The sequence below is a fragment of the Akebia trifoliata genome, chromosome 13, assembly GCF_017979445.1.
Source record: "Akebia trifoliata isolate Shusen 1 chromosome 13, ASM1797944v1, whole genome shotgun sequence".
Taxonomy (NCBI): domain Eukaryota; kingdom Viridiplantae; phylum Streptophyta; class Magnoliopsida; order Ranunculales; family Lardizabalaceae; genus Akebia; species Akebia trifoliata.
Window position 1 is genome coordinate 8,964,787 of NC_141387.1, and position 12,281 is coordinate 8,977,067.

The 12,281-nt window shown below is 30.1% G+C and overlaps 1 protein-coding gene across 3 annotated transcripts; it reads left to right on the plus strand.

Moving 5' to 3' along the window:
- The first annotated feature begins 231 nt into the window (after positions 1-231).
- Positions 232-11,486, plus strand: LOC147387726 (GDSL esterase/lipase At1g31550-like). 3 transcript variants are annotated; one of them, XM_086420545.1, is made up of 6 exons: positions 232-460; positions 990-1,112; positions 4,885-5,022; positions 6,454-6,602; positions 10,194-10,470; positions 11,204-11,486. In XM_086420545.1, exons 1-6 carry the CDS (start codon positions 247-249, stop codon positions 11,458-11,460), a joined length of 1,158 nt encoding a protein of 385 aa, XP_086276671.1. In that variant the 5' UTR covers positions 232-246; the 3' UTR covers positions 11,461-11,486. The 3 variants fall into 3 exon arrangements, with proteins under 3 accessions (XP_086276671.1, XP_086276670.1, XP_086276672.1); XM_086420544.1 differs by having other exon boundaries at positions 4,825-5,022; positions 11,204-11,476; XM_086420546.1 differs by having other exon boundaries at positions 361-471; positions 4,825-5,022; positions 11,204-11,475.
- Positions 11,487-12,281: the final 795 nt, after the last annotated feature.

The following is a 12,281-nucleotide window of genomic DNA, read 5'->3' on the forward strand; positions in this document are numbered from 1 at the left end:
GTATTAAAATCGATATGGCTAATCAAATATGGGTATTTTTGAATATTATCCTTTTATTAACATAAATAAATAAAGGTATTTAAAAAAAAAAATCGATCTATACATAATTATATGTATTTTAATAATAGAAGAAAATGCTTAATTGACTTCTTACAAAACTGTGCTGATGTGTACAACCGTAAATGTTTTTCCTGGATATACAAATATATTTCACTTGAGGAAATTCAATGGTTCTCTCTAGACACAATGCCGTGGGAAGGCAGTGTCGAATGGCACTATCAATTTGAAAATGAATGGGGATTCGGTATGGTTTCTACTGAGTGCTTTTTGGCTCACATAATTTGTCGTGACAATGCCCACAAACGCTCTAGAGCATGTCATAATGAGGGTAACTTTGCAAATTGGGGATGTCATTCAATTCTCGTGGGCTCATGTGATCAGTGGATTTTGGATTCTATGAGTTAAGATTCTGTAAGCAAATTTTTTTTCAATGTTCGTGGTGTTTATATGGCATAATTTAATCGGAGAACAAAACACATTGACTTCTAAATGGTTTGATGAGCAATCTGATGTGTTTTCATTTCCAATTAAACTGTGACATAAAAAATCCATGGTTCTCTGTAACACAGTGTTGAAGGCAGTGCCATAGGCACGTTTTTTTTATTAGAATCACAAAATAATAAAAAAAAAGAATAGCACGTTTTACTTCATCTGATTCCTTTTAAAAGTTGCATATTTATTTATATATTTATTTTTTGATAGATCACAAGTTGCTTGGTTTAATTATTGTAAGATTCTTATATTTTAGGACAACCCAGAGTAGGCAAATTCTCTCTTCTCTATGTCCTTCCCTACCCTTCCCATGGCCTTGTATCATCTGCTTAAGCTGCTGCTGCTTCTTCTTCTTGTATTGTTAGTCAACACTGCTGGTCCAGTGTTGTGTTACTACACCTCCATTTTCAATTTTGGTGATTCATTTTCTGATACAGGGAACTTACTCTACTTAGAAGGCGATAATCCATCCGTCAAAGGTCGATTTCCCTATGGAATGACTTATTTCCATCACCCAACTGGTCGATGCTCCGATGGCCGTTTGGTTATCGATTTCATTGGTATGTTTATACATATACACACATACATGCATATATGTACTTTATAAATATTGTCAAGTCACTCCAAATTTTTTATTTTTAACTTAATTTTAGAAAATTACCAACTCATGGACGAGAGATCTCGAAATTACTGTTACAGTACACATTTCAAAAATAATTTTACCAAAAAATCCTGATTTGGGGTCCTTTTTATTTCCATGTCCGATTAGAGTAGTTGAGCTTACAAGGAATCAAATAGATCAACCAAATCTGAGGACATCCACTTGGAACAAAATTGTTTTTTTCATTTCTTTTTATATTTTAGATGGTTATCTATGCAGGGCTCACAAATTACACAGATTAATGATTCATGAGAATACCCATAATCTCCATTATGTAAATAAGAAATCCAATGGTCGGGATTTATACATATTTAGACAACATAAATCTCAAGGACACTTACTTGGAAGATAAATATCTACTGTTGGATTTTATGTTTAGACAGTAGGGATCATGTGGAGTCCATGAGTCAATCGATACCAACCCATTTATTATTCTAAATTTTCTTTTGAGATTAGTATAATATTTTGATTTATAAGGCGGCACTCGTGTCTTTCCTCTAAAAGACACTTAGGGTCTGTTCTTTACAGAAGCCAACTCCTGCTCCAGAAGTTGGTTTCTAGAAGAAGTAAAATCTCAGAGCCTGAAAAGCCACTTCCAGTAGAAGCTTGTTCGTTACAGAAGCACATAAGTCAGAAATTGATGTTCGTTGATAGTTTTTTATTGTTGGATTCTTATAAAACGATCATAATACCCTTAATATTGATAATGCACCTATAATGCACAAAAAAATTAGCAGAATACCTTAACAAATATATAATTACACTATATATATATATATGGGTCAGGTTCAAAGGACAACCATTTCTACACACATATAGACAACGTGTTTTGTCTTATATGGGCAAAAATGTTTGGAATGGACTGATTTTTTGTGAGGATGATCTCTGTGATGAGGAGATCATCCTTACCAAAAATCAGCTCATTATGAAACTTCTAGACCGTCCAATTTTTGTTGAAAAATTATAGACCGTCCAATTTTTGTAAATCAATTTTGATGGGGTTACAAGTTTTGGAATGGGATGATTTTTTGCCAGGATGATCCCCTCATCACAGAGATCATCCTCACAAAAATCAGTCCATTCCAAACATTTTTGCCCATATAAGACAAAACACGTTGTCTATATGTGTGTAAAATGGTTGTCCTTTGAACCTGACCCTATATATATATATATATATATATATATATAAAATAAATTTATATTAAAAAATTATAAAAATAATTATTTTAATAAATTTATAAATTTTATAATTCTATTGAAATTTTGATAACATCTTCTCTTAAAAATGAACATATGATAAAGAAAATACCTGCATAATATACAATCTAACATCCACATAAAGATGAAAGGTGTTTTGGTAATAAAGTAGTGATGGTGAATTACTTTTGGTCTTTATAGTAAAGATGAAGGGTATTTTGATAATTCTATTTTATTTTTTAAGGCTAAGTTTGATTGAAAATATAATTAAAGATGAAGGGTATTTTGGTAATTCTATTTTATTATTTAAGTTAAAGTTTGATTAGAAATTTAATTAAAGATGAAGGGTATTTTAGAAGATGAAAGGTATTTTGGAAGATGAATGGTATTTTGATAATTAGTAAAGATGAAGGGTATTTTGATAATTTCTTTTTATTTTTGAGATTAAGTTTAGTTGGAAATTTGATTATAAATGAAAGATATTTTGATAATTGGTAAAAATGAAGGGTATCTTGATAATTTCATTTTATTTTTTAAGGTTAAGTCTGATTGAAAATTTGATTAAAGATGAAGGGTATTTTGGTAATTCCTTTTTATTTTTTAATATTAAGTTTGGTTGAAAATTTGATTAAAAATAAAGGGTATTTTGGTAAAGTCGAAGGGTATTTTGATAATTTCTTTTTATTTTTTAAGGTAAAGTTTGGTTGAAATTTTGATTAAAAATGAAGGGTATTTTTGGAAGATGAAGGGTATTTTGATAAATATAAAGGGTATTTTAGTAATCTTATTTCATTTTTTAAGGTTAAGTTTAGTTGAAAATTTTATTAAAGATGAAGGGTATTTTGGTAATTACACTTGAACCGTTTTTTATGTTTTTGACTTCCAACAAAAGCCATTTGAAGAAGTCCCTATTGGGCAACTTCTTTTAGGAGTTACTTTTGGGTTTCAATTAAAATCTACAGGAGCCAAAAAAACCCAAACGAACATCATTTATCTGACTTTTTGGCTTAAAAGCTAAAAAAGCTGGCTCTAGAAGCTGAAAAGAACAGGGCCTTAACTTTTCCTCGAAAGGCCTACTACGTGCAAACAACCCATTTATTTTGCACTGACGGGTAAAGTAGAAAAGGGGGTAAATTATACTTTGACCCCTATAGTTTGATATAATTTCATTTTGACCCCTAATATTTTGATAATTTCACTTACTTACGTTATAATTATTTAAGGGGTTCACTTACTCCCCTCCGAAAAATTGCCGTAAAGTTAACAATTAAATTCTTTTTATAAATATCATTTTGCCTTTTTTTTTTAAATGTTATTTTTATTTTATAAACAAAGATATACCTGTGAAAAAATGAGTTCAATGAAGGGTTAGGTGAGGGTATTTTAATTATTATTTAAAAAAAAATTCTAATAAAAACTAACATAAAATATGAGAGTACAATAGTAAAATACAATCTAAATTTTAACCCTTGATTGAAAAGGAATGTAAGTGTAATTATAAAAATGTTAAGAGGGTTAAAATGAAATTATGCCAAACTATAGGGGTTAAAGTGTAATTTATCCTTAAAAAAGAGAGTTGATATTGCCACACCAATTATGTGCAATTCTTCACCTGATTTATATAGGAATAGGTGTGGCATTAGTAAAAGTTGGCATGGCAATTGTATCTTTTTACATTGAATTGAAGAACCACAGACCCATACGGGTCAATGAGTCCAAAAAAATTCGATGTGTCATAAAATGGGTGCGACCTTACCTTAGTTAGGTACGGGACACCGTTATCGATCCCTACTAATTTTAAAAGTGCATATAACATGGTAATTTTTACTTCATAGGTGTTTGCCCAATATTTTTCTTTTATGTGCTTTTAAGACCTTTTACTCTACTGTTTTAAAAATCGAACTAATGATTAGATCAAGAATTTATGATTTTTGGTAAGTAGGTTCAACAAGGGATAGACCACATATCCATACCAGTCGGGTCAGTGGGTCCCAAAAATTTCACATGTCATAAAATGGGTGCCACCTTACCTTGGTTAGGTATGGGACACCGTTCTAGATCCCTACTAATTTTAAAAATGCATATGACATGATAATTTTGATTTCATAGGTGTTTGCTCAATATTTTCCTTTTATGCACTTTTAAGACGATGTACTCTAATGTTTTAAAAATCAAACTGATGATTCAATCAAGAATTTATCAAATTGGTTGAATCTGGTTCAATTTGGTAGGATTGATTTATATCTATTAAAAATATGCATATTTATGTAATTTCATGGAAAAACAACATTTACAAAAGCCGCACTAACTGATTGAATCGATTTTATTATAAAATCGATTGTTAGACGTCTCCCTTTAATTTCATAGTGAAACCTCATTTTTTTTAATGAAAAATGGTGGTGATGTTAATACAGCCCAAGCTCTAGGAGTTCCACTTTTGCATCCATATTTGATACCCAACAACGACGACCCAGGTTTCAAGCGAGGAGCGAATTTTGCTGTCGCAGGAGCCTTTGCCTTAGTAGAAGACAGTCCCTATGCAATATTCTCTTTGAGCGTTCAACTTGGTTGGTTCGAACGACTTTTGCCTTCTCTTTGCCACTCAAAATCAGGTACTCTTAATTTTTTTTTTATTTTGATTTTTTTCTTTTCTCTTCCTTATAAGTATTTAAGATTGATGAATTCCATAATTTTAAAACTCTTCCCAGAACACGGGTGTCGAGCAAGGCAACCCGGAAAGCAAATCATTGTGAATTGGCCGAATTTTGAGTTTACTAAAGTTGGTTTGATGTTTTTTTTTTTTTTAAATATATAAATTAATTTTTAATGATTTAATTGTTTGTAATGGGTATAAAATAAGATTGTGTGCTACCCTATATAAAAAATAATTAGTAATTAAATATAGATATCTATACTATAAAATAAAAATTGTGCTTTTATAATAAAAAGAAGAGAATTTTTAAATTATATATATACTACAGTTTGGACATCCCCTCTCGAGTTAAGGGGTAAAAGCATTAAAACTAAAGTTGAAGAGGGTATTATTGAAAATTTTAAATTTAAAGAGGTAAAAGATAAAAAATAATAAAATAAATTAAAAGGGTAAAAGAGAAAATATAAAAAATATTATAATGGATAAAATGACAAGAAAATAAAATGAGTCCCTCAAAATTATACTTTGATAGAAAAGTTATAGAGTTGAAATATGAAAAGCAATAAAGAAAGTTAAAAAGGATAAAAGCTGAAATATGGTAAAGTAATATCACCAAGCACAATAGTCATGAAAAATCAGTCAATTATGAAATTTCTAACCTCAATCTGTTAACAAATCTTGGACTGTTTATTTCTTTATGATGGGGTTAGAAGTTTTGGAATGTGCTGATTTTTTTATGAGGTTGATCACCTCATCATAGAGAACATCCACCTCAAAAATCAGTCCATTCTGAAAATTTTAACCCATATAGGACAAAACACGTTGGTTAAATTGATTACTGAACGAGATCCATAAATATACATACATAGATCACTAATTTAAATATCCAACTGGATTGACAATCCGAGCACTGATTTGAATAAATATTTTATTAAGACATGTAGGTTTTTTCAAAACCAATGATTCAACTGCATGAAGCATCGGTTCTCCTTAATTGATTCATGAAATCTAAAATGTTATTATTATTATAAAAAATCATTTTTGTTAGGATTTTTTCAATAAAGGGATGAGAAAACTTTTTAGATTTGAAGAAAATAAATGATGTAACGAAAATCTTTAAGTCTTTTTTATTTTTTCATCAATTCATGAAAGAGTCCAAATTTTTTTCTATTTTTTATTTTTACATATTAAAAATTATTTAATAAATACAAATCTATCTAACCATTTTGAACATTAATCGAACCCTAGGCCTACCATTTGAACAAATTTTCGATTTGATTATTGGTCCGATTTTTAAAACATTAAGATAGATAGATAGATAAATGTTTGTTTCCCTTTATGTTTTTTCACTTCTTTCTTAGTTTTTCATGTATAAATTTCTATCTTATAGATTGCAGTGACTTCTTCAGTCGATCTCTATTTGTTATGGGAATGTTTGGGGCAAATGATTACTTCTACCATTATTCTGCTGGAGAAAGTTATGAAGACATTCGAAAACATGTACCTTTAATCATCAATGCCACATCCCAAGCAATCCAGGTGAGAACAAAGACACATTTAGTTTGAGAAATTAATAAAATTGATGTTGTCCCAGATATATATATAAACAACAGAAATTTATCAAAACGGAGCACTTTTCGAAATTATTTACTAAAACGGAGGACTATATATCTTATTTCCAAAAATGACAAGTTATCAATTTTCAAAAATATTTTATTTTACCAAAATAGTATACACAGTAATTTTCAAAATTTTAGTATCAAAAGAATATATATTCTTTTGATACTAAAATTTTGAAAATTACTGTGTATACTATTTTGGTAAAATAAAATATTTTTGAAAAATGATAACTTGTCGTTTTTGGAAATAAGATATATATATATATATATATATATATATATATATAGGGTCAGGTTCAAGGGACATATGAGAAAACATATGTAAAAATAATGTAACATTTATAAATTTTCAAAACATGGGTTAGAAATTTTGGATTGAGCTGATTTTTTGTGAGGATGATATCTATGATGGGAAGATCATCTGAAAAAAAAAAAAAAAAATCAGTCAAATCTGAAACTTCTAATCCATTAAAAGTGATTTAGAATGTGGACCGTCGATTTTTTACCAATTTTTGTCAATAATTTGTAAATCACTTTGGATGGATGTAGAAGTTTCTGATTGAGCTGATTTTTTGTGAGGATGATCTTCTCGTCATAGTGACTATCCTTGCAAAAAAATCAGCTCAATCCAAAATCTCTAACCCATATTTTGAAAAACCATTGTTTTTTCATATGTTTTTACATATGGCCCTTGAACCCGCCCCCATATATATATATATTTGAAAGTTTAGTGTCAATGAGATCCTTTTGACTAGGGGTGTAATTTGGTCTGGTTCAAATTGAGAATCGAACCAAACTGATTGCTTTGGGGTGGTTTGGTTCGATTTTTAACAAGTTACGGTTCAATTCTGGATGACAAAAATGGAGAACTAATCAATTTGATTCGGTTCTTAGATCAAGTTTGTATAGAACTGAACCAAACCGACCAAATCCTTATGCAATAAATAAATATGTATGTACATAATAATTATAATGAATTATTTTAGGAGTTGGGACATAAATTAATGATCTTTTATAGATAAACTAATGACTTTTTTGGATAGATTAGTGATTATTGTATGGAATATTATATTTATTATACGTTGGTTTGTTCATTAAAAAAATGTTATTTGTAATTTATAGAATATTGGCAAGTCTTAGAACCGAACCGAACTAAAACGACTTTAGTCTAATTTGGGTTGGCTTGGTTCCAATGGAATTTGGTCTGGTTTTGGTTCTTATTTAGTAAAATCGACTTATGTCGGTTCGATTCCAATTTGAGCTCAAATTGAATCAAGTTGCACTCCTACTTTTGACACTGTATAAAAATAAATTTTGATCTCATGTCAAAATAATCCTACTGACATTGAGAATTTTTTTTTAAATGACCTTTTTCATGAGATCAAAATTTATTTTGTACAGTGATAAAAAACTTTTTTTTTTTTTTTAAATATACTCAATGTCAGCAAGATCCCTTCAAAATTAGAATTTATTTTTGTATAGTGTTAAAAGGATATCATTCACACTAAACTCTTTTTTTTTTTTTTTTAAATGTATTTTTGGTACTAAAATTCCAAAAATTATTGTTTGTACCATTTTGATAAATTAAAATATTTTCGAAAATAGTAATTTATCATTTTTGGAAATAAGTTCAAAAGTGCTCCGTTTGGGAATTATTCAATTTTCAGTGCATATTTTGGTAAACTATGTTGGAAAAAAGTATGGCTCAGATGATGGGTATTTCCTAGAGAGATCTAAAATAAAAAGATCTACATTAAGTGATCCCTAAAAATGTCTCTTCTTTATAGGATCAAATACTAGTTTAAATCAGTCATATGTCTATGCTTTGCATCAAAAATCTGTTTGAGATTAGAAAAGTCTATTTATGTCTAAAGATTTGATGGCTGACATTTAAAACAATACTTCACCTCCTTGGAAATACACGACATTAATTTTTTACCCACTTTTTAATGTTACCAACATTATTTTGATCTAATAATATAATTAATTCAGCTTTTATTATGTAAAAAAATTAACAAAATTTGAGACTGTAAGTACGCCAATAGTCATGAACTCTCATCAAAGCCTTAAGAACAAGGAGATAAATAATTATTAGCTATTAGTTAAAAATTGAAGCCAACTACGAGTGAACAAACAGAATAACTATGACAGTAATAACGTCGTGAATAATGGTCAAAACAATATTTAATAGGGAAATTTACAGTAATCCATTGAGGTAGATTAGTCATGACAGGTAGCTTACAAAAAGTATAGGTAAATAAAACAAATAAATAAAATAAACTTTTGTTTTGTCAATGAAAACAATGATTATGTGAGGAGTTAATCACCCTCACTTGGCCATTGGCTATAACCCCTCAATGCAATAGGGTTATGGTAATGTGCCTCCCAAGATGCAGCAGAGAGCTGTCCCAAGACATCATAATGGATATTTGGGCCTAGTGAGCCCAATGGTGCATTTGAAACTTCCCAATTGTGCATCATCGCCCCAATTTAAAATATTGATATTTTTTTTACTAAATAAGCAATAATATACATCAATATATGATGATACACAAAATAAAAGGGCATACCCCTTGGATTACTAAAATAGCAAAAAGATCCTTCCAATCTGTTATTAGTGCTTTTCTTACAAACAATGCATGGATTCCCCAAAAAGTTGTGTTGAAAAATACTTAATAGTCGAAAGCAAGAAACTATTGCAATTATTAACGTTTGAGTCGTGCGGGGGTGACATTGGATTTACTGTGGTTTTTTACATTTCTGACTTGGAGGTGATCACATAACCGTAGATATACAAAAGCATAAAATCCAACAGACGAAGAGGTCGATTTGGCGTCGAATTTTTCATTATCAAAATTATTATTATTTTTTTTGACAGGCCAAATCTGTCAAATTAATGAAGGATAAGAAATTCGACAGCTTTAAGCTATCAAATCTGGGAACATCAAGAATTTCAACGGTCCTATACCGTCAAAATTGGTGGGCCTTGGCCCGTCAATTTTTTCTGTAGAATTTTCCAATTTTCATGTAGTGAGATGTTGTTTCCTCGCGATACGACTAAACACATCTACGATTACGTGCACACCTCCACATCTGAAATGTAAAAAATCACAGTAAATTCAATGTCATTCCATCATTAGTGTTTAAGTTTATAATCTACCAATCTAAAGATTTTATTTTTGGAGTGTAAACATGAATATGAAATTATCATAAAACCAATATAAGAAACTAAAATGACAGAAGATTGACATCAATTCTCACTTTGGTGACGTGAATGCGTATATAGAACCATAGATGCTTTTCATCGAGATACAAGTAAAACATCTGTGGATCGTTGTGTACCTCCACATCAGCAAAGTGAGAATCGATGTCAATGTTGAGGTAACTCTGGCACAACTCAACATAAAAATGACACCATGTTCATGCTAGCTGTTGGATATGAGAATTAAGACATGATTACTTACAATCTCCATTGATGACTTATTTTTCTTTCTGTTCTCCTTGAATAAAGACATTGATCAAGCTAGGGGCCCAGACACTCCTGATCCCCGGAGAAGTTCCAATTGGATGCTCTTCCAAGTTTCTCACAATATTTAAAAGCCCAAATAAAGAATTCTACGACCCAAAAACAGGTTGTTTGAAGTGGTTAAACAAGTTTGCCGAGTATCACAACAACCTTCTTCAAAAAGAATTGGATAGATTGCGAAAGCTGCATCCTGATACCACCATCATTTTTGCTGATTACTACAATTCTGCCATGCGTTTTTATCGCTCTCCAAGTCAATTTGGTGTGCTCTCCAACCTCATTTATGATTTTATTTATTTATTTAATTAATAGATTGTGATACACATGCTATTTATTATTTCAAATAAGGATTTAAAACAAAAAATAAATTTCTTACCCATCGACCGAGTTACTAATCTCATTTAAAACAGACTTATCCGGTTGTAATACCAAATTTTTATTCTCCTATCTCATTTACTTATCTCCATTTGCTGAAGCCATGGGTGATCATACACTTGACCAATTATTGATTTCATTAAAAACATGCTTACCTATAATAAAAATAAAAAAGGTCAAAAAACCATCCATCAAATTGACTTTTGGCATGTTACACCATAGAAAGATGGCCGAAAGTGAGCAGTATTTAAACGAGGGATTTAAAATATAAGTTACCATAAACTAAGGCGCTAAAACTAATGCTCTTGATCTGGCAGTGCACAAAACCATTGATCTTTTTCTTTGGGATACACAAGGAAAAAAATCAATGGTTTTGTTCACAAGCCACGTCAAGAGCGTTAGCTTTAGCGAATAAGTTTATCAATAGTTTAAAAAGATTGTAATACCCGACATTTTTTTGGCTATCATCATGGATCATAATAACATTGGCTATTTAATATTCTCCTATCAAATTGTGAGACCTCACATATAATAACAGTCCTGGATTGGGTTGATTGGGCTCTAGACACTCAATCAAAGGCATTTACATGTGGATTATTACAACTTTCGTATTGTTTCAGGATTTTCAAAGGGAGTACTTTTAGCTTGTTGTGGAGGCGAAGGTCCATATAATTTCAACTTATCGGCTGAGTGTGGAAAGGAGTATTCAAAAATCTTTGGTGACCCATCAACATTTGCCAACTGGGATGGTCGTCACCTAACGGAAGCAGCACATAAAATAATTGCCACTAGTATATTATATGAATCTTACTCCATTCCTCCAATCAACATCTCTTACTTAGCACCAATAGGGGATATTGGATTTGATCCCAAATAAGAATCAACTTTCAAATATTATTGTTTGATGAATGTTTCAATCATTAGTAAGGAAAATAAGTATGACGTAAGGCTTGTCTAGAATTATTAAATTAATGATTTTGTTCTTAATATTATTGTAGCATCGTAAAACCTCTAGTTTTTTATTCGTATCTCGAGGAAAATAAATAGTTGAATTTTTAGAAAATCTTGAAAATGGGACTTAGGGGTAAAACTTTAGGATATTTCTAATCATTTTTAATGAAATCTAACCTCACCATTAGATTCAAAATGATTGAAAAAAAATACTATAGTCTGTAAGCACGCACAAATGCGAGTTCGAACATAAAAGTTGCAAAATCCTCGATTACCAAGTCGAACTAGATTAACATAATGATTTTTTATTAGAGCAAGAATTATTTAGATTTGATTATACCATTGAGTTCATAACGAAAAATTATTTAACATGAACTATTTAATTGTCATTTTTGAAGATCAGGAAATCGAATTATCATCAAAAACGAAAATGACGTCAATTTTATGGGTCACCTTAGGCCAAAAAAGTAAATTTTTGTTAGAGATAAAATTTATAAAAATTGATCATTCCATTAGATCTAGAATGAAAAATTAGGTGAAATAGAGTATTCATTTGTTAATTTTGGAGTCCGGACAGTCAAGTTATCGTCGATCGAAATAATAGGCGAAATACCGATTTTGTCCCAAATTTTATATAAATAAATTTTTTAATATTTTTTTATTCATTTTCATCCCCAACCCGTTCAAAACCAAGCAATGAAATAACGATTTTTTTTTTATTTCTTTCGATCTTCCACCTAAGATTCG

Bases quoted from the DNA above. Each gene is read 5' to 3' on its own strand.
- LOC147387726 (XM_086420544.1), top strand. From the start codon at position 247: ATGCCGTGGGAAGGCAGTGTCGAATGGCACTATCAATTTGAAAATGAA. The intron at 461-989 runs GTTAAGATTCTG...TTTCTGATACAG, and splicing joins GTGGATTTTGGATTCTATGA to GGAACTTACTCTACTTAGAA. The intron at 1,113-4,824 runs GTATGTTTATAC...ATGTTAATACAG, and splicing joins TTTGGTTATCGATTTCATTG to CCCAAGCTCTAGGAGTTCCA.